The sequence below is a fragment of the Hipposideros armiger genome, unplaced genomic scaffold, assembly GCF_001890085.2.
Source record: "Hipposideros armiger isolate ML-2016 unplaced genomic scaffold, ASM189008v1 scaffold_1149, whole genome shotgun sequence".
NCBI classification, from domain to species: Eukaryota; Metazoa; Chordata; class Mammalia; order Chiroptera; family Hipposideridae; genus Hipposideros; species Hipposideros armiger.
Genome location: NW_017732499.1, coordinates 272,712 through 295,336, shown reverse-complemented (window position 1 = coordinate 295,336; position 22,625 = coordinate 272,712). Strand labels below are relative to the sequence as shown.

Sequence of the window (22,625 nt, the reverse complement as noted above, 5' to 3'; positions counted from 1 at the left end):
AACTTGTCTGTTCCCCTTCCCCCAATTCCCCATCACTGTTCCCATCCCCCCAATTACCCAATAAAAATCTTTTAAAAAAATATTCAATGTAATGAAAAGCAAGGACCTACAACAAAGGGTACTGTACTCAGCAAAGCTATCACTTAAAGTCGAAGGACAGATACAGAACTTCCCAGACAAGAAAAAGCTAAAGGAGTTCATCACCAACAAACCAGTACTACAAGGAATGTTAGAGGGACTTCTTTAAGATGGAAAAAATATCAAACTTATGAATGATAAAATGACAATAACTACATATCTATCAATAGTTACTTTCAATGTAAATGGTTTAAATGCTCCAGTCAAGACATAGGAGGACTGAATGGATAAGAAAACAAAACCCTTACATATGCTGTCTACAAGACACTCACTTCAGATTGAAAGACACCCACAGGCGGAAAGTAAAGGGATGGAAAAAGATATTTCATGAAAATGGAAATGAAAAAATAAAAAAGGTGTGGTAGCAATATTTACACCAGACAAAACAGACTTTAAAACAAAGGCTATAAGAAGAGACAATGAGAGACCCAGTAATCCCACTTCTGGGTATTTAAATGAAGAAACCCAAAATGCTACTTTGAGGGGACATGTGCATCCATATGTTCATCGCAACATTGTTTACAATGGCTAAGATGCAGAGGCAGCCTGGGTGTCTGTCGATGGAAGAACGGATAAAGAGGAAGTGGTATATATATACAATGGAATATTGCTTGGCCATGGAAGGGAATGGGTTCTTGCCATCTGTGGCAACATGGATGGACCTGGAGTGTGTTGTGCTGAGTGGAGTATGTCAGACAGGGAAAGACAGAAGCAATGTGATTTCACTTATGTGTGGAATCTAAGAACAAAATTAACAAGCAAAACAGAACAAACTCGTAAATACAGAAAACATTTTGATGGTTACCAGATGGGAGCGGGGTTTGAGGGTGTAGGTGAAAGAAGGGGAAGGGATTAAGAAATACAAATTGCCGGCCGGCCGAGTGGCGCGATGGTTAAGAACTGGCTTGGGACGCCAGAGGGCCCGGGTTCGGATCCCACATATGAGGGCCAGTGACACTGCCCTCTACAGCTAAGATGCTGAACAACAGCTCAACCTGGAGCTGGGCTGCCATGAGTCGCCAGCGACTGCGCAGGCTGCAGCCCCTGTGGCAGTGGGTTGCCATGGGCTACCGTGTGCAGCCAGCGTGAGCGGCCAGCAACCGCAGTAAGCAGCCGTCCAAAAGCCGGTGACTGATCTGCCTCTCCCGGGAAGAGCACAATGATGGTGCCAACTTGGCCCAGTGAAGCAATGTCCTCCACAACTAGAGCAACTTGTCTGTTCCCCTTCCCCCAATTCCCCAGCATTGTTCCCATCCCCCCAATTCCCCAATAAAAATCTTTTAAAAAAGATACAAATTAATTGTTGCAAAGTAGCTATGGGGATTTAGGGTATATTGTAATAACTATGTATGGTATCAGATTGGTACTAGATTTGTTGGTGTGCTAGATGGGAGGGTGTTGGGGGGCAGGGTGAAAAAGGTGAAAGGATTAAAACATACAAATTGATAGTTACAAAATAATCATGGGGATGTAAAATAAAGCATAGGGAATATAGTCAATGATATGGTAATAACTATGTATAGTGCCAGGTGGATAACAGACTAGTCAGGGGGATAACTTCTTCAATTATATGTCTAATCACTATGCTGTATACCTGAAATTGATATGAAATAATATTTAATGTCAACTGTAATTGATAAATTTAAAAAAGGGGGGTCTGGCCGAGTGGCTCAGTTGGTTAAGAGCTCGCTCAAGAGTTTGAGCTCTGAGCAACAGCGGTTCGAGTCCCGGCCCAAGCTGAGCAGCTGCTGAGCTGTCAATAGATAGCAGGATGGTTCAGCTAAAAAAAAAAAAGAGGGGGGGAGGGGGAAGGTGAAGAGGAATAAGAGGTCCAAATTTCTAGGTGTAGCATAGGGAATATAGTCAATAATATTGTGATAGCATAGTATGGTGTCAGATGGTTGCTGGACTTATCATAGTGGTCAGTTCTTCAGGTATATAACTATTGAATAACTATAGTGTACCCCTGAAACTAATATAATATTGTATGTTAGCTATATTTTTAATAAAAATATTTTTTAAAAAATAAAAGAAATAAAAGCACAAGATTCAACTAAATGTTGCCTGAAAGAGACTCACTTCTGCTTTAAGGACACACATAGGCTAAAAGTGAATGGATGGAAAAAGATGTAAGTCAAAACCAAAAGAGAACAGGGGTAGTTATACTTATATCAGACAAAATAGATGTTTACCCAAAAATGGTAACAAGTGATAGAGATGATCATTATAAAATGATAAGGGGATCAATTAATCAAGACTATATAACAACAATAAATATATATACACCCAAATTTGGAGCCCCTAAATATATTAATCAAATACTAACAAATCCAAAAGGAGAAATAGATAGTAATACAATAATTGTATATGGGACTTCAATACCCCACTCTCAATAATGGATATATTATCCAGAGAGAAAATCAACAAGGAGATATTGAATTTGAACCATTCTTTAAACCAAATGAAAATAACAGACATATACATACCATTCCATCCAACAACAGCAGAATACACATTCTTCTCAAGTGCACAGAGAACATCCTCCAGGATAGATCAAAATGATAGGTCACAAAACAAGTCTGAACAAATTTAAGAAGACTGAAATCATAAGTATCTTTTCTGACCACAGTGGTATGAAACTAGAAATCAATAACAGGAGGAAACTGGAAAATACACAAATATGTGAAGGTTAAACAATATGCTCCTGAACAACTAATGAGTCAAAGAAGACATTAAAAAAAAATTCTCGAAACAAATGAAAATTGAAGCACAACATGTCAAAACCTATGAGATGCTACATTAGCAGTTCTAACAGGGAAGTTTATTGTGATAAATGCCTACATTAAGAAACAGCTCAAATAACCTCACTTTACACCTCAAGAAACTAGAAAATGAAGAACAAACTAAGCCCAAAGTTAGCAGAAGGAAGGAAATAACATCATAGATTAGAGCAGAAATAAATAAAAGAGAGACCATAAAAACAATACAAGAGATCAGTGAAACCAAGACCTGTTTATTTATTTATTTATTTTGTTTTGTAAAGATAAATGAAATTGACAAACCTTTAGCTAGAACTCAGAAAAAAAGACACAGGACTCAAATTAATAAAATCATAAATGAAAGAGGAGACATTCCAACTGATACCACAGAAATACAAAGGATCATGAGAGAACACTATAAAGCATTATAGTCCAACAAGTTGGATAACCTAGAAAAAGTGGATAAATTTCTAGAAACATACAATCTCCCAAGACTGAATCATGAAGAAATAGAAAATCTGAAGAGACCAAAAAAAGAGTAAGGAGGTTGAATCAATAATCAAAAACCTCGCAGCACAGAAAACCTTGGGACCAGATGGTTTCACCGGTGAATTCAAACATTTAAAGAAGAATTAACACCATTCCTCAAACTCTTCAAAAAATTGAAGAGAAGGAACACTCCCAAACTCATTTTACAGGGATGGCATTTTCCGGATACCAAAGCCATATAAGAACACTACAAGAAAAGAAAATACAGGCTAATATTTCTAATAAATATAGACACAAAAATTTCCAACAAAATACTAGCAAACCAAATTCAACAGCACATTAAAAAGATCCTACACTGTGATTAAGTATGATGTACCCCTGGGATGCAAGAATGGTTCAACATACACAAATCCAGAAATGTGATACACCACATTGAGAAATAAAGATAAAAATCATATGATTATCTCAATGGATACTGAAAAAGCATTTTACAAAATATAACATCCTTCCTTGATAAAAATGCTCAACAAAATGGGTAAGGAAAAATATAACTCAACATAATAAAGTCTGTATATGACCAGCCCTCAGCTGACATCATTCTCAATGGTGAAAGTTTGAAAGCTTTTCCTCTAAAATCAGAAAGAAGTTGAGGGTGCTCATTCTCACCACTCTTATTGAACACAGTACTGGAAGTCCTAGCCAGACTAATCAGGCAAGAAAAAGAAATAAAATGCATCAAATCAAAAAAGAAAACGTAAAATTGTCTTTGTTTGCTGATATGATTTTATATGCTAAAATTACTGGGTAAAATGCTGTTGGAGGAAATGATATTTATACGGTCATAAAGTATTCTCCAAATGTTACTTACTACTTACAAAAGCAAAGTGATACGTTTACATTTATAACAGAGAAATCTGGTGATTAAAGTTAATACCACCAATAACACAACAAATTGACAATGCCTACCTCCTAATGCAATGCACTGGGATACAATATCACCTATACATGACTATACATTAAAAGATAGTTTGTATCAGTGTTAAATTTCTTGAATTGGCTCATTGCATTACGGTTATTTAGGTGAAAGTTATTGTTCCTTGGAAAGACAATATTTGGTGACTCATCATATTGTATGCTTTAAATATCTTAAAATTTATTTGCGACTTATACCTCAATAAAGCTAAAAACCTAAAAATAAATAAAAGTAAAAATTATCATGAATTGGGTTAATCAGTGTGTCTAAACTATCATGATACTTAGATGGCATAAACCACAGGTTTATATCACAACTGTTTCCCAGCTATTCTTAGTGCATAATCTGTACCTAGTACAATAGCTTTGAAAATATTCTTGGCTACTTATACCTTGTCTAATCTGCTAGTGTAGTACAAAGAACATGGACTTTTTTGCTGGAAGGATGTGAATTTAATGTTGACACAGTTGCCCAGTAGTTATGGGACAGTTTGTGCCTCACATTTATCCTCTCTCAGCCTGTTTTTTTTTTATCAACAAAATTGGGATAAAATGACTATCTTGCAGTGTACTGAGGGATTTGCTGAAGCGTACGTAAAATGTTTGGCATAGTAGGAGGTGTTTACTAAATGTTAGCTATTTCTATTATCGACGCTTGTTTCAGGTAATATCCCTTGCCTCTGTGGCAGCCCTTGCTGACTCCCGCAGGAACATATAACCCATGCCTCTATCCATTTCCTAGTCAGTGTGGATCATAACTGGTTGACTCACTTAGAACAATGGCCAACATCAAACCATGAGCATATATAGGTATATTCACAATCTGATTTGGTGACACCTAATTGCAGTTATTGTAGATCCTAAAAGATGAATGGGAATGAAAAGAGTTCTTATATTAGGGCTTCTTTGCCTTTGAAATTCTGTCCATGATGTGATGTGACACTCCCACGTCCCTTATACCAGTGCTGTGAGGGTAACCAGGACATTGGCACAGAACTGAGTATTCAGTTTTCCCTTCCCGATCCATAGATTGTGCAGTGTTTGGTGTGTCATATATGTAAACAGAGAATCTCAAACCCACTGGAGCAGAGAAAATCTTTGCTATCTGAATCCACCCTTTAATAGAAAGATCAATAACACAGACACCAACAGAGCTCATTTCTTTTAATAGTTGAGTACAGTTTTAATAGTTGTTCCTAAAAGCTGTCTCCTAGGGACCCTTAAGACTAGTCAGATATCACACCTACAAGTATTCAAATTTTATAAATGCAATATTGCAAAGGCAGGAGAACTAAGAAAAGTCTTCATAGCCTTGAGATTAAAACAACGCTTAGTCATTCTCTCAGTATCTATTAGTAAATGCTAAATACTAAATGCTAGAAAAGCTATGCAGGCAGCTTGGGAGAAGCATGAAGAAGTAAGCTCTCATAATGGCAAGCACTTTTACACTCATTTTTCATCTAATAACCAAGATAACACAGGGCAGATCTCTCTATTTTGGTAACCATGTTGATGTCAAAGGAACAAAACCCTGCAAAAACATTTTCAGAGCAACAAACGGAGTTGGTTTTATTTATGCCACATAGGTTAGTGAGGGCCAAGATTCCCAGACTTTTTATAACTGTGGTTCCTCATCTTGCTCACACTTTCATGTCGAGAATTGAAACCATGAACACAGAACCAGAGTCATAGAAATAGCACAATAAAAATTTGTTGAATGAATGAACTGATACTTGGGGTGCAATGTGAACACACTGGACCTAAGTCTTTCTAAGTGGAAACCTTCCTGGGACATTTTGGGGAGGTGATATTCCAGCAGCAAGCCTGACTTGTCAGTGCCCTGGCCATCCTGAGAGCCCAAAGGAACAACTGAGTTCTTACTAGTTCATCCCAGTCATCTGAATATGCCCACTCAGCATCAAAATTTGTGGCCAGCATTTTAGATTCAATACCATATGTAATCCAAATAAAATGAATATATGTATGCATCCTTCAATTACATTCAATGCATACAAGAGTTTAAGAAGTCTGGGGTAGAAACTGGCCAATATGAGACCCCCTTTCCCTACCCTTCTCTTTTGCCTTTTTTGCTTTCTCTCACTCTCCTTCTAATCTTTCCCCCTTCTTGTCCCTTTCCTCCTAACCCAATCTTCTGCCCTCCCCCCTGCTTTCTTCTCTTTCTTCCTCATTACTAAAGTTGAATAATTCTAAATAGCCATTGGCTCCAGAGAGTGGGGCCAATAAAGGTGTTTTTAGTTCCCAGAAATAAGAGCTGTTAAAAGTGAGAAAAACAGAACTGTTTCTGGTCAGACTAGCAGTAATTTAGAGACTCTCTTTTGAACTCATAGATACCCAGAGCATTCTATTGGGTGTGAATTCAATACCTACACAGTAGGCTGGGGATTTTAGTTTCTAGGGTGTAAGTTTCATGCTGCTGCTGCTGCTGCTGCTGATTATAAAACAATAAACCATTAGTCACACAAATAAGATCCACTATGTGTGTGTGTGTGTGTGTGTGTGTGTGTGTGTATTTAAGTAAAATAAGGGGTGGATGCTATTTAAAGTAAATGGGCATATCAGGTACCTATTTGTCACAATTCTTAATTTCAAAGTCACAAGTGCTGGCTGGAAGAGATCCTTTCAGGCTGTAAATCAATTTGCATTTCTTTCACAGCACAGGAAACAGGACTAGAGGTGCCAGCCAGAGTTGTGGTAGGAGGCCAGTTCTCTGCCTCCATCTCCCTTTCCTCCATGCTTCACATATGTGAGGGACTCCAGGACATCTTATTGGCTACTCTCATTAGCTTGTTTTCTACCCCCAGAAGAATCAGGTTCTGTTGGCCTATAACAGCGGTTCTCAACCTGTGGGTCGCGACCCCTTTGGGAGTTGAACGACCCTTTCACAGGGGTCGCCTAAGACCATCGGAAAACAAAAAGATATTTACATTATGATTCATAACAGTAGCAAAATTACAGTTATAGAGTAGCAACGAAAATAATTTTATGGTTGGGGGTCACCACAACATGAGGAACTGTATTAAGGGGTCGAGGCATTAGGAAGGTTGAGAACCGCTGGCCTATAAGAATAACAGAAGTTATTTCCTTAGATAATTCTGTTTAAGACTTTAAATTAATTCTACCCTGGCATTGTATGTTCTAAATGTTTTTTCATTCACTCAACAAACATTCATTGAATATCTACTCTTTGCCAAGCATGATTATAAATGCTGGGTAATACATTAATTCAAGTTTAATATTCTTTTGTTAGAAGAATCTCTGGCACAGTTAGTTGGCTGTATTGGAAACCTGGAGTATGCTCCAATGTCAATCCTATCACCATTAAGTGTCAAACCACCCTTAGCACATATCACCTCTTATCTATTTGGAAAATGTCCTTCAAGATGACAATAATGAGAATAAAGATGACACAAAATGGAAAATGAATAGTTACTCCTCGGTTTGCATTTTCTTTGGGGGACTATACAAACCTATATTCCAGGCAGCCTGGTATTATGAAAAGGTTACCAAACCTGGAATCAGATGGCCTAGGTGTGTCTCAGCTTCATAACTTTCAGGAAGTTATTTCACCATTTTGAATCCCTGTTTTTGTCTTATCCTAAAAACTGAGCCCAGGAATCCTTACCCTATCTTTCTCTGGTATGACCTTGAGGAAAAATGAAATAATGTTTGTAAAAGTGCTCAGAAAACCATAAAGCCCTATACAAATGCAAATTATCACTATCCAACAATCTTTGACATTCCTTTCAGGCAAAATCTTCATAATATAGTTTCTTTTTCTCCATTTTTTAAAGTGGGGGGGGACTTACATTATCAACTAGCATTATTTGGACATTTGGCAGCATAACCCACATTTATTTCCTCATGGAAGAGACTGATTAGAAGTTTTCCTTATTGAAAATGAAATGCACTCCCCGGGGGCCAGACTCAGAGTTGGAGATGCTTTGTTTACTGAGGGTTTCAGCCAAGGCTTCAGGTCCGCAGAGGAAAACTCCTATTCTGGTACTTTGGGGAGAGAAAGAAAGAAAAAAAAAACCATTTCAGGCTTTGAGATGCAAAAGATTTCACAGCACACAGGGGGTATTTCCTACTGACTATAAGCCCCAGGGCAGAGTCCCCGCTGCTCCTTTGTTTTTTCCCACAAGTGGCTAAATTCAGATTACCCTGTGGGACAGCTGCTCAACCTGTTTGTGGAGGGCTGCTGGATACTTCAAATGGCAATAACATCCCTGGAAAAATGACATTCAAATAGGGTTTATGGAAACTTCTACCACAGAGAAAATGGTGGTTAATTTGTGAGTCTGTGGGTTACTTCCTTTCAGGGATCTGTGTGCCCCCCCAGCCCTCTCCAGCATTCTGAAATCAGGAACAAAACTGCTTCAGGTACACCAACTCTGCCCACAGCTTGGTGTGACTTCATCCCTCTACATTTTAGAGTTCCAAGCCCTGCTTCTCAAGGTGTGGTTCCAGACCAGTGGCCTTAGTGGCAGCTTTTTAAAAATGCAAATTCTTGGGCCTCACCCTAGACCTATTAATACCAGCACTTGACTTTTTGAAAACATCCCCAGTGATTCATATGTTCATTAAAGTATAAGAAGCAAAGGTCTAAAGGGTACATTTATGGATATTTCTTGAGCTTATCATATATTCTAGCAAGACAGAGGATCTTCTCAAAGTTTCATGATAGCTAAAGCTTTAAAAAGGACACGAATGATCTTGAGATGTCCATCACCTTTTGATCTTAGATCCAAAAGCTAAAATTGAAAGTGGGGGCAGTGTCTCTTAATAAGTATAAATCGTATTGCATTAAAGAAGTAGATACACTAGTGAAATTTAAGAAGTTAAAGAAAAGTTAAAAGAACCGAGTTATGGTCCTACTTGGGAGGAGCAGGATTCAGAAAGTCTGAGGTGGAGGCCTGGGAATCTTTGTTTCTAACAACTCTCCAGGTAATTTTGGTGTGATTAAAAGGCTCCCTCTTCAAGTCAGAGATATTTAGGACCTTCTGTTTGGCATAAATATAGGAATCTAGGTATTTTTGTTTCCAGAATATATAAATCTAGCCATGTTTGGGAGCTGCTGCTTTAGGCAGACGACAAGTGTCAAGAACACCTTGGAGGGTGCTCCTTACTTTGGGTGTTGACTCGCAATTGTCTTGAACTCATTATCCCAGTTGGGCCGTCCATACAAAGTCTTTTGTTTCAGGCCTGTGATTACGTCTTTCTCCTCGTCATGGTGCACAGCAAAGTGATTAGCCTGCAGGAAAGGACATGAATTCAGAAAAAAAGAGACATGCTGTAAAAAACACACAGATATATTTACGTATGTCACAAACCAAGCTTTTACTACCCTTTATAACTAATGTGTATATATATATATTTGGGGCAAGGTACTAGGCCAAAGGGTAGAAGACAAAAAATATGAACAAATCTGGTCTCCTAATGCAATTTACAGCCCAGAAGGGCAGACCTTGAAGTATCAACATGAATAATCATTTTTATAGAGTAGGGTATGATGAGTGCCATGGAAGAGGCACAAACATCTCAATGAGAGCAACGAAGGTAGGTGGGGTGGGAAGATAAGGAAAGGTTTCAGGGTGGCAACATTTGAGTCAGGCTCTGAAGTGTGGGTAGAATTTAAATGCTCTGTCTTACTTGTTTTTCTCTCTGCTGTATGCCTTGTCTGCTCTCTGATTTTCTCTCTTCATCCTAATATATTTCCACCCCCACTCCTTCGGAAGAATTACTAAGAATTAAAACAATCATAGACTAAAATGCACTCATATTTTGATAACATAATGAGGCTTCAAACCAAGCCTAAAGCTAGTGTGTGTGTGTGTGTGTGTGTGTGTGTGTGTGTGTGTGTGTGTGTTTGTACATAGTCACATATTGTTTTCTGCTACCATTCTAGGGGGCCTTAGTTTGAGCAACAGATATTTTTCACAACGTGGTTAATTAAATTTATTTAAAAATTAAAGCGGATTTTAAATCAACTGGACAGGGGATGGATGAGGTTAAGAAGGATGGTTATCCTGTAGAGACCAGTTTTTCAAAGCAAAATAATTATGTTTCAATGTAAATACATTTGCCATTTAAAAACTGTATTTGGCTTTTTAAATAATGAAACTGCAAAGCGATCGATATAGATTTTTTTCTAGGTTTCATTTTTATCAAAAATTTTTGTTGTGGTCTTTAAATTGCAGAAGTGGCATCTTCCAACTATTTTCTGGAGTAGCAATTTTCATGATCACGTGCCCCTGAATCTACATTTACAAGACTCTTTTAAGACTCGGGGACTCTATGATAAACAATATGCCAAAACCCACATAAGAAGTCAGTTGTCACAGGTATAAGGTGCATGGGAAAGATGCCCAGGGTTAAGTAGCCAATGTGTGAACCTGGCCATCTAAAACACTGGCCAGGAGTAGGCAGAGACTCTCGCCTTAGAGCCTCTCTCAGGGTGACAGTTTATGCTGCTTTCAAGCAAGTCATTATTTGCTTATTTATAAAGATGTTGCCCCCTAGGAATCATTAACTTGTTTCAGAGTTTCTCAATCGAGGCAATTTTGACATGTATGGCTAGATAATTCTTTGTTGTGGGGAGCTGTCTTGTGAATTATAGGATGTTTACATTGCTAAATGTCCCCAGAGGGCGGGGATATACATACACACACTCGTGTGTGCGCACACACACACACACACACATATACATACATACATATGTACTCTATATGTATCACCTTCATTAGATATATTTTGATTTATTTATAAATGATAATGGTGACCTACTGGGAGTTGCTAAGAGTGCAGCTCTAGAGTATTCTGACTTGGCCACTTACTAGTTGGATGCCCTTACCAGCGGTTCTCAACCTTCCTAATGCTGCGACCCCTTAATACAGTTCCTCATGCTGTGGTGACCCCCAACCATAAAATTATTTTCGTTACTACTCTATAACTGTAATTTTGCTACTGTTATGAATCGTAATGTAAATATCTTTTTATTTTCCGATGGTCTTAGGTGACCCCTGTGAAAGGGTCATTCGACCCCCAAAGGGGTCGTGACCCACAGGTTGAGAACCGCTGCCTTAGACAAAGGACCTAACTTGTTCTGGGCTTTGGTTTCCTCATTTGTTAACTGTGCATAATAATAGTGGTTTCTTCATAGTGTTGTTATGAGGATTAAATTAGACAATCTATATAAACACTAAGAACAATACCTGGTACACGGTATATGCTTAATAACTCTGATCAATTTAATCCTATTTAATACTGTCTCTTACATGTATTGTGTATATTATAAAACATGTATAAAGATAAAGGGATATACAGCTTATGTATGCATATGTGTGTATATATATAGAGAGAGAGAAAGGGAGAAAGCTAATACTCTCTTCTCATCACCCAGTGGATCATGTTGTCCATATGCTTCGAGACCCCTTGTGGGAGCATTGCTTTAATAACATCAAAGTCATGGCTTTTATTCATTATAGGCTCCTTAGCTTTTGACCTGTCCCACAGGTACCAACTTTAAATCTAGTCTCAACAGGATAGTAAGGATATGTAAATCTAACCTCAACATGTGAGAATATTGAGTGAGAGCAAAACACCTGAATCTACCAACTGTTCTTGGTAAAAACAGTGCACAAGACACTCCAATAACAAGGGGAAATCAGTAAACCCTGGGCACTATGGGCAGGCCCTGAGATTTGGGATCTTGTCCTCACCTGAGACTCATCCCAGCCGGTGAGGTAGATATTATAGCTGAGGAAGTCGGCATTGTTCTTCTCCTGCATCTGGGTCTCGAGCAGCTGCAGCAAGTCTGCAAACCACTCAAAGGCATGTGTGTCCCGGCACAGCCAGTAGAAGTAGATCTGAAAGAGGGATGGATCATGAAGCAGATTATTATATTTATTTTTTTTTTAAAGATTTTATTGGGGAATTCGGGAAGGAGAACAGCCAAGTTGTTGTCCTTCAGTCTTAGTTGTGGAGGGCGCAGCTAGCTCAGCTCCAAGTCTAGTCGCCATCCGGCTGCACATCAGCAGCTCATGGCTGTTCGACTGAAGGTGCCATGTTCAATCTTAGTTGTGGGTGGGTGCAGCCCACCATCCCATGCGGGAGTTCAACCAGAAACCTTGTTGCTAAGAGAGCATGCTCTAACTACTGAGCCATCCAGCCACCCGTTGGCAGCCCAGGGCAGCTCAGCTCAAGGTGCCGTGTTCAATCTTAGTTGCGGGTGAGTGTAGCCCACCATCCCATGTGGGAGTTAAACCGGAAACCTTGTTGTTAGGAGCACATGCTCTCACCAGCTGAGCCATCCTGCCACCAACTCAACTCAGACGTAGCTCACTGGCCCATGTGGGAATCAAACAGGCCACGCTGTTGCTCAGAGCTCGTGCTCTTAATCAATTGAGCCATTCGGCCAGCACCAGATTATTATATTTCAATAAGACCTATCAGCATTGACATAGGGATTTCTTCCCCTGCCCCCAACTTTTTCCTGGTACTCAGCAAGTCTAGAAAGAGTTTTTCAGAAAGCTCTGGACATGTGACAAGCTAGTTCACATGGGCCTGCTCTGGCCTTCACAGTGGCAGGGCAGTAAACAAATAGCTTGGCCTCAGAAATATGTAGCTTAAGAAAAAAACATTAGCCCACTACTTTCTTTCTGGGTCTGCTCTTGCCTTCCCAGAATCCCTGGCTGCCTTTGTACCTCTTCTCACAAAGGCCACTGGAATCTAGACTAGCAGGGGCTGCCACAGGACTGCTTCCCTGCCTGCCACTGCCCGACATTCCTGAGTTCCTGGGGGAAAAGGCAGTTCTACCCACACCTCCCTCACATAGAAAAGAGGAAAAGAGAAGAATGGAAAGTTAAAGTAAGCTCAGTGCCCCTATTAGAGGTTATCACCATAGTTATTAGAATGTCTCAAGTTTTATTAAAGATGTCCTTTATGAGACAATGAAACCAAATTCACATGGGACAAAAAAAATCCCCTGGAAACTTATTCTGAGGCACTATCCATGAGAAAGTAAAAGTTGCATGAAGGGACAGGTCGCTTGCCCTCCTCCTGCAACAGAAGTATTGCAGGACTGGAAATGGAATTGATCTCGATATCTAACCTAGGACGTTAGAGAAATTATTCTATATCCTCTTAATGGAACATGAAGGAGTCATTAAAAAGGATTATTATAAAGGCTATGACAACACTGAAAGATACTAATGTTTTCAGAAAAGCAGGACATGAAATTGGACGTACTCAATATTTACAACTTTCTAAAAATATGACAACATGTAGGAAAACATTGAAAGCGAATATACAAAACAGGATAGCTTTGGATTGGGGCTGTGAATACTTTCTCTGTACCCCAACTTTCTTTCTTCTGAATTTCTTGTGATATAGTATACTATCTAGTAATATACAAATACAGTATATTACTTTTACTAAGGGGCCTGCTTATATGGAAGCACATTTATCTTATCCAATAGCTCTTTTGTTGTTGTTGTTTTTTTTGTTTTTTTTTTTTTAGCTGAGCCATCCTGCTACCGGTTGGCAGGTCAGCGGCTGCTCAGCTCGGGCCGGGACTCGAACCGCTGTTGCTCAGAGCTCAAACTCTTGAGCGAGCTCTTAACCAACTGAGCCACTCGGTCAGCCCCAATAGCTCTTTTAAGAGAATCCTGCCTCTCTGGAACCACCCCGAACCTGCCTGCACTTCACTTGGTCTGTGCCAGCCTCAGCCCAAAGGCTCTCTCAGGCTTCACTTGGAGGAGCGTGATGGCTATTCTGAGCCCTCTGAAAAATGAAGGGACCTACCTTTTTGAGCCTCAGATTGGTGGCGTTATTGCAGTATCTGTACCAGACTGACTTGAGAATGGATGCGAAGGGTGTGACCCCAATCCCTGCTCCCACTAACATCACCACCTCGTAGCTGAACACATCTTCACTGGCTGTGCCAAAGGGCCCATCAACCGCTATCCTGGAGGGAAGCATGGGAGGGGATGGTTATAGAGATATTTTGCTCTTCAGTGTAGAATGGGGCACACATTTTTCCTGGGGTTGTGCAATATGTCACTTCAAACCAGGACAAGGGATCTATGGGGCACTTCCTTCTATGAAACAGCTTTCAAGTAACCAACTTTATGTCAACTTTGGGGTTGGAAGTACAAAGAGAAAGTTGTAGCTAACGGAAAATATTTGGTAACTCTCAGGGGTATTTTATTCATCTCTCCAGCCCTCTTTATCCACAAGACACACGCGCGCGCGCGCACACACACACACACACACACACACACACACACACACACTCACACACACATCTGTATTTCTTGCCAGGGCATTCCACTTGAAATTTTGGCTTACATTGCATATTGAAGTAAAGTGAGAAATTTCTATATCATAACAACTTATAGATTGAATAGCTTCACTTTTCATTTATCTATTCATTGAGTTATTCAACACACTTTTCTTCAGCATCCGCTGTGTGACATCATTGTTAGGCATGTGAGAAGAAGGCAAAGTGAATAATATATGGCATTTACCCTCAAATAAGGTATGCCAATTAAATTTTAACAATGTCTTTGATACACCATAATTTTGTTTGTTAGGAAAGTTAATATACCTTACCTATCAAAAGGAATTTGGGAATATTCATTATCAATATTTGATTCAAATATTTTATATTTCACATAAGATTTATATAAATATATGCACAGCCACACCATGCACATAAAATGGGAGAACACAGAAATAGCTACCTATGTTTGTAGAACCTGTGTATTTTGTCAGACTCAGGAGACAGTGAAAGATGGGAAAAGAGAAGCTAGTTAGTGACATTTTTCCTGAATTTGAACACCTTTGTAATATGTGCTTTGTACTCACTTGGGTAATTTCCAGGCATCTTGAAACTCTTGCTTATCACAGCCACAAGCTTTGAAGAGTCCCTCTGTCCAGTCCCCCACAATGCGGATATGGATGCTAAAGAAGTCTTCCTCAGGGGCGGAGGTCAATGTGAAAGGGTGCCACTCCAGCTTGGACACCTTGGGGCACTTGACAAAAATGTATTGTCCCACCTCCATCTTGAATCCCTTCTTCTTCATCTGTAGCTCGATGGTTTTGAAAGGGTGAGTGACCACCTGCAGAACAAAACACATCTCTGGAAACTACACATTCCCCAAATACTTGCCTTTACACTGTCCATATGGATAAAAGGCTGAGCTAATATGCCCCATCCAGGTCCCTTCTTTAGGGCCAACACAGCAGTTCCCCAGCAGATGTGTCTCACATCGGGAATTGCCCTTGACTGTAGCCCATGGCCAATGATGAGCCGATGCAGGGATACAAAGGTCTGGCCCTTCTCCTCAATTTGGGACAACTTCAGGGGGCCATTCCAACTCCAGCACTCCCTGCAGGATCAGCTGAGGCTGCAGTCCGAACCACACTGAGGGTCAGCTTTTTCCTTTCCCCAATCTTGCCTTTAATTTCTTTGACAGGTTCATCTCCTGAGAATATGTCCCAATAAACCTTCTCCATGTAGTTCTCTGTCTCAGAGTCTTTGCCAGGGAATCCAACCTAAGACACCAGCCCACTGTCATATTTTTTTTTCTCAAAGAAGTTAAGGCAGATGCTAGAAACAGGAAGGAAATATGGTTTCCTGCTCATTCTTTCTGTCTCCCCAGGGTGATGATCGAGAGCCTTAGCAGCTGGACTGAAGAAATAGGAAACTCCACTGGCTAGTTATTTAGCACCATCTCCCAAATCAAGGCTGACTGTGCTGGTCTGTCTTTGTCCTGAATCATACCTTGAACCTGTCTGATTCCATGCATTGCTTTTATGTTTCTCCTTATCTGAGGAATACACCATCCATCTTTTCCAAAGCCAGGCCCTACCCACCCACTGCTACCCATCCACGTGCATGAATGTTGATAACACCTTTGTTTATAATAGCAAAAAAATTGGAAACAGTCCAAATGTCCATCAACTGGTGAGTTGGTAAATAATTTTAAAAAATAGAACATAACAAAAAGCTCTCATTTCAATACAGAAAGTCATATGCTGTTTCCTTGACAATTCCTGACACACCTAGAAGGACTTCATAAGTACAACTAAAAACAAACCAAGGAATAAAAAGAAAGAAAAATCAATAGGAAAAAAACCCAACAAACCCAGCAGCTTCCTAATGTTGACTGATCTTGCTGAGCTTTTCTTTTCACCAGTGAGGATAAATAGAATGGGAAGTCTTTAATAAAAATTGCCAAACATTTCCAAAACTTGTGATTGAAATATGTCTTATATGCTAACGCTGTAATGAATTTCCCTTCAGCACTGAAATAAGGAGTTGTGAAGCTTCATTTTGCAAACAGAAAATAAAAATTTATCAAAAATTATTTTGAAAATTCTGTTTGTCATGTTGCAATGTAGTATAGTGAAACTAATTTTTACCATATTGCAATTTTGCTACCATAGGCAAATTGGGATTTAATTTAATAAAATGTACTAGTGGGACAGCATTACCCCTGGAATGCTTTGGGATAACACTTTCTTATGGGTGTTTACATGAGAAGAAAACAACAAGTTTGCCTTAAATGCATGTGTAAGGGAAACGCTTATCTGGTTGGTCTGTTCTGGTCTAGTAAGGGAAATTTTGTGGTTGCTCTGTTTGCTGATCTGTGGGATTTTTCCTATAGTACAATAAAAGTATCACAAAAGGAGAATTGTTGTGGCTTCTTATATTTCAAGGTTTCCAACACCAGCTGGACTGTCTTTACTATGGCCTTCCATAGATGCCAAGAAAGAAAAGCTAGGGTGGAGGAACGAAAGAATTTGTGTGTTTTCTAAATATAACCCATGGTAGGCTTTTGGTAAATACGTATTTCCCCATGTATAAGATGCACCCTTTTTCAAAAAATTTGGGGTCTAAAAACTGGGTGCGTCTCATACAGTGGTTGTATGAGTGCAAAAACAAGTGCGAAAAAAGTGGGAAATGCAAGTAAAAAAAATTCTACAACCACTGTATAAGATGCATCCAGTTTTTAGACCCCAAAATTTTTGACAAAGGGTACATCTTATACATGGGAAAATACGGTACTTTTTAACTGAATTGAATCGAATTAAATTTTATTTGATAAAAAAACAGTCTTGTTTGGAGTTTTCAGCTACTATAACAAGAAGTTTCTATTTCTATTTATTTAGTCAGATTTATTTATTTATTTATTTATTTATTTAATGATGAGAAGCAGCATATAAGTGTTCGGTGGAAAGCCACTACATACTTGGAGCTAGGAGACTCAATTCTAGTTGCAGTTTAGTTACTAACTTGTTTAAGGCTTTGGGTGCTTTAACTCTGATATTCTATGATTACATACAAAGCACAGAAAAGGATGTAAAGGGGACCTGGGAAACTATCTCAACCTCAGACTTGCCCTTAGTTCTCTGCTTCTTTTTGCATCTGAATATTTTAAGGCTTACTGTATGCCCTTTTGAACTTACCTCTTGCTTCTCCACTCTTAACCACATTATCACTCTATATACTCCCCTTCTACCCGCCCCCCTGACACACACACCACATTCATTTACGTAAAACACTTGAGTTCATTTTTCAACAGAAATTGTTAATTTCTAGCTTCCCCAGTTAAAAAGCCCTACCATTTGATTATCAAGCTAAGTACGTTGAAATTAACCATAGGTCATATCTCTGTTATAAGTTTAATCAAAAGAAAGTGAGTAAAACAGAGCGCTGACCAATGATATAGAGAACTTGGGTAGACTTGCCCATGATATAGTTAGATACTATTAGTAATTCCTAAACCAGCCAATACCTTGGTGATGACCACTTTCTGTTGAGACCGCCAAAATCGTACCAACCTCTCACAGAGATAAAGGAACATGGGACCCACTATCCATTTCCAAGTCTGTAATCAGAGCAAAAAATAAAAATAAATAAAAAGGATGTGTTAAGTGGTGATAGCTAATAAAAGACGCATGGGGACAAAACGTTTTAGAAGTCATCTTAATCTTTGTAGGCTTGTTTGAATATTTTATATTAGATCAGTAAATTTCTTCTACAACAGAATGCATGAAAAATATCTCAAAGTAAAATAAAATTTTGAGTCAGTATAAAAGGAGCAACCTCTTTGCCACATTGCGGAACTATATCTACAGTATGAAACTTTCCCAAGAGGAACTGTCCACAAGGATGGGATTTCCTCCTAGTGTTGCAACAGCAGTTGCAATAACCCCACTTCAGAGCAAGGTTGGTTTCGGAATTAGCATTTCCCCAAAAGATAGAATTTCAGCAACACCATATTTTTAATGCAATTGCTTTCAATTGTTATGTAGTCAAAGTTTATTCTTTTGCAAGATGAGAATTTTTATGTAAGAATTTAGCTGTTTCTCCAATATCCTGGTAAGTTCTAGGAGCTACACAATATGCTTGCTAAAAAATCCAAAGGAACAAAACCGAAGATTTTCCTCTGTATTCCCCTCTTGTCTGAATCTGTGGTGTTTCAGAACACTGGAATTACCTGGTAGCATTGTTGCCTATATAAAAACATTTAGGTCAAATAGATCCATCCTGAGACTCAGTTAGGTTCCTAGTTTAATACCTGAAGTAGCAAAGAATTTTAGAAGGCAATATCGTCTAAAACAGCGGTTCTCAACCTGTGGGTCACGACCCCTTTGGGGGTCGAATGACCCTTTCACAAGGGTCACCTAAGACCATCGGAAAACAAAAAGATATTTACATTACGATTCATAACAGTAGCAAAATTACAGTTATAGAGTAGCAACGAAAATAATTTTATGGTTGGGGGTCACCACAACATGAGGAACTGTATTAAGGGGTCGCAGCATTAGGAAGGTTGAGAACCGCTGGTCTAAAAGATGACATTCCAGAATGAATTCCAAGAAGGAAAAAAAAATCACTAAGTGCTACTCATAGTCTCACAAATGGTCTTTCTATTAAATTATTTTTTAGAAACTTATTATTGGAAGTGGAGGGCATCTAGTTTTAATACCCGAAGTAGCAAAAAATTTTAGAAGGCAATATCACCTAAATGTCCCCATCTCTAGCCAGAGTTGAAGAATATCTGCCCCAAAGTCAGTAATGTTCTCCTACTGGCCTTTGTTTTCATGACACAGGTTTTTAAAACAGTCTGGCATCATCCATCTATTTCCTGGGTGCCACCATGGGGCTTCACTGAATGGAGCCAGAGTTCCATTCAATATTAGAGGACATTGGGGCTGGCCGAGTGGCACGTTGGTTAAGAGCTGGCTTGGGACACCAGCTCTGAGCAGCAGGGCCCCGGTTCGGATCCCACATAAGGGCCAGTGACACTGCACCCTCTACAGCTAAGATGGTGAGCAGCAGCTCGACCTGGAGCTGACCTGCCATGAGTTGCCAGCAATGGCATAGGCTGCAGCCCCTGCTGCAGTGGGCTGCCATAAGCTACTGTGTGTGACCGGCAGCCAGCGTGAGTGGCCAGCAGCCGGTGTGAGTGTCCGTCCAGAGGCCGGCGACTGATCTGCCTCACCCGGGAAGAGCGCAATGATGGTGCCAACTTGGGCCAGTGAAGCAACATCCTCCACAACTAGACTGAAGAACAAAAGGACAGCAACTTGTCTGTTCCCCTTCCCCTGACTCCCCAGCGCTGTTCCCCTCCCCCTTAAAAAAATTTAATATTTTTTTAAAATCTTAAAAAAAAATTAGAGAAGATTTCCTCTAATGTCCCCCCAAACCCAGAAGCTCCTTTGAGGTAAATGCCTGTTAAAGTAGTAGTACTCTGACTCTACCTATCTTTGAGGCAATGTGTTTTCTTGTCCTTAAGAGGTCTTGCAATACAGTTCCCTTTTTATCCTTTCTGTTGATGTCTGCATGTAGTGGGGACACTTCACTGATGTGTCTGGTTGCTTTTATTAATGAGTAAGGATGCTAAAAGATGTTACGTCCTCAGACAGCATGCTGTGTCTAGAGGAAGAGTACTCTTATATTAGGAGAGTAGGAAAAAAAGGAGAAAACGGGATGGGAAATTTACCTTTATTTTATATTGTACTTAAGGAAAAAAATAATGATTCTGCTCAGATGCCCTGTACCAATATTGATGTTTGCCTAGTTTTATACCAATGGCTAGCATGATAACCAATAATGTATCCTGCTTGCCAAGGAAGGGAAAGATATGAACATCACAGGGCCCACTTCTCCCTCTATGGAGCAGAGATATTGAGAATACACAAAATGGAGCTCTTTGAAGTTCCCAACAGAAGAAGGTAAATATTTCAGCATGTTTTTCCCTTGGTCACCCTTGGTACACTCCACTTCTGCCCTACCATGTAGTACCATTGGGTGTTGGTATGAGCCTGGCTGTCCAACGTCTTTTATGCCTCATAGACAGGACCTCCTGATGCCTAAAGGCAACCCTATATGTTACCTCATCAATTTCCTTCCCAGCTCTAAAAGCTGTATAGAAAGTCTTACTTCCTGGCATCTGAAGATACATCTAGCTCCTTATAGGTGTTTTTACCTGAGCTACCCAACTCAGCTCATGATGGAATCCCTCTGAAAATCATTAACTGGTATTAATGTGGCCCTCACATCCAGAAGAGAAGAGATGGAAATTCTTGAACCCAAACAGCATTTTAAAAAACAATTATTTTCCAAGTTTTACATTAGGATGTTCATAAAAGACCAATGCAAAGCTTGCTTTTCAAGAAATAATTCTAGACAAGTATAGCAGAAAAAAATGTAGATATTTATAACATTGTAGCAGTTCTATGATATTTGTAATGGACAACTCTATGACATTTGTATGTATTTCTTAGACACAGTTTGAAGATTCTGGTAATGAAGTGGTAATAGCAACAATGAATTGTACATACCATAGGAGGGTTCCCATAGAACTGCGGGACTGGGCAATTCTCTATTTTTCCCCAATCTGAGATGTTTTTATAACATATTTCTGGATTGTGCTCCTTCAAACTCTCTGGAGTTTGCCCACGTACAATTCGCCTGGGGAGGAAACGTAAGTCCAGATTATTCTATAGCAAGAAATTAAGCAAATTTTTTGAGATTGCAGGCATATTTTAAGTATTCTAATATGGGTCCTGTACTTTTCACTTAAAAGTTATATCTTGTTGCTGTCTCCGAATAGATTAGAGAAAGGGAAAGAAAATATGTGATGTTTAGTAATAGAAAAAATATGTACAGGGGAACAAAGAATGTTTATTTATATGTAACACTATAGAGGGTAAGTTTTGGATTATCAATACATGTTGTCTTAAAGGGGGCCTTTGTGCTTCTGTTTTGAATATTATTTTCCTTTATAAGCAAAGAAAAACAGAAAAAACTGCACATCTAACAAAGCAACTGCTAGCCCGTACAGTGCCTTTGTGCAAATTAGAACAAGATGCCCCCTCTGTGTGGACAGTCCTACAGGCGAAGAGCTCGGCCAGCACAACATGGGCTGATTTTATTGCCCTTGGCCAGGCACCCTTGTGTAGTTGACAGCCCATACCATCATCCACAGTAGACCCGAGGCTTAGTACAAGCACTTTATTTGTTGTTTCAAAATTGTCTACATTAAGCCAAAAGGTTGAAATCAATTTAAGAAGACTTAACTTGGTGGATATTGTGACATTCTCACAGCTGTGAACACTGATGGTGTGACCCTTGATGTGCTCAGAGAGTCTTCACTTCAACAAATATTAACTGAGCAACCCCTAAAACTTAGGACAATGTGGGGCTAGTGGGACAGACGGAGGGTGGCACAAAGTTGAATTAGTCAAGTCCCTGACCTCAAGGAACATAAATGGCAGGGTCTTCAGAATATATAAGAAGAGCCACAGAAGGCCCTTTGTGAAAGTGTCTTTGGGGGACCTAAAATGTACTGTGCCACTTGCTATATTCTGAGAATGTTTTCTTTTGTTTGTTTGTTTGTTTGGGTTTTTTTTTAGCTGAGCCATCCTGCCACCTGTTGGCAGCTTAGCGGCAGCTCAGCTTGGGCCGGGACTCAAACCGCTGTTGCTCAGAGCTCAAACTCTTGAGCGAGCTCTTAACCAACTGAGCCACTCAGCCGGCCCTCTGAGAATGTTTTAATTCAAGGTCATTCACCATCTTTTTCTATCCCTAGGTCTTCAGGAAGAGAATGACCATGTATTGAGCATCTATTAGGTGTCAGGACTGGGGAAAGGCACTGTATAACAATTATCTCAGTGAATCCTCATAACAAGCCTGAAAGGTAAGAGATAGTTCTCCCATTTCATATATGA

The 22,625-nt window shown here is 39.6% G+C and overlaps 1 protein-coding gene across 1 annotated transcript in view; it reads right to left on the bottom strand.

Moving 5' to 3' along the window:
- Positions 1–7,361: 7,361 nt before the first annotated feature.
- Positions 7,362–22,625, bottom strand: part of CYBB (cytochrome b-245 beta chain) — a 33,893-nt gene continuing 18,629 nt past the window's right edge. The window contains exons 7-13 of the mRNA XM_019632524.1: positions 21,237–21,366; positions 18,182–18,274; positions 15,246–15,499; positions 14,181–14,343; positions 12,098–12,244; positions 9,506–9,630; positions 7,362–8,381 (exon numbers count right to left, since the gene is read on the bottom strand). Coding sequence (XP_019488069.1) covers positions 8,255–8,381; positions 9,506–9,630; positions 12,098–12,244; positions 14,181–14,343; positions 15,246–15,499; positions 18,182–18,274; positions 21,237–21,366 — 1,039 coding nt within the window. The 3' untranslated portion in view covers positions 7,362–8,254. The remainder of the gene's footprint in view (positions 8,382–9,505; positions 9,631–12,097; positions 12,245–14,180; positions 14,344–15,245; positions 15,500–18,181; positions 18,275–21,236; positions 21,367–22,625) is intronic.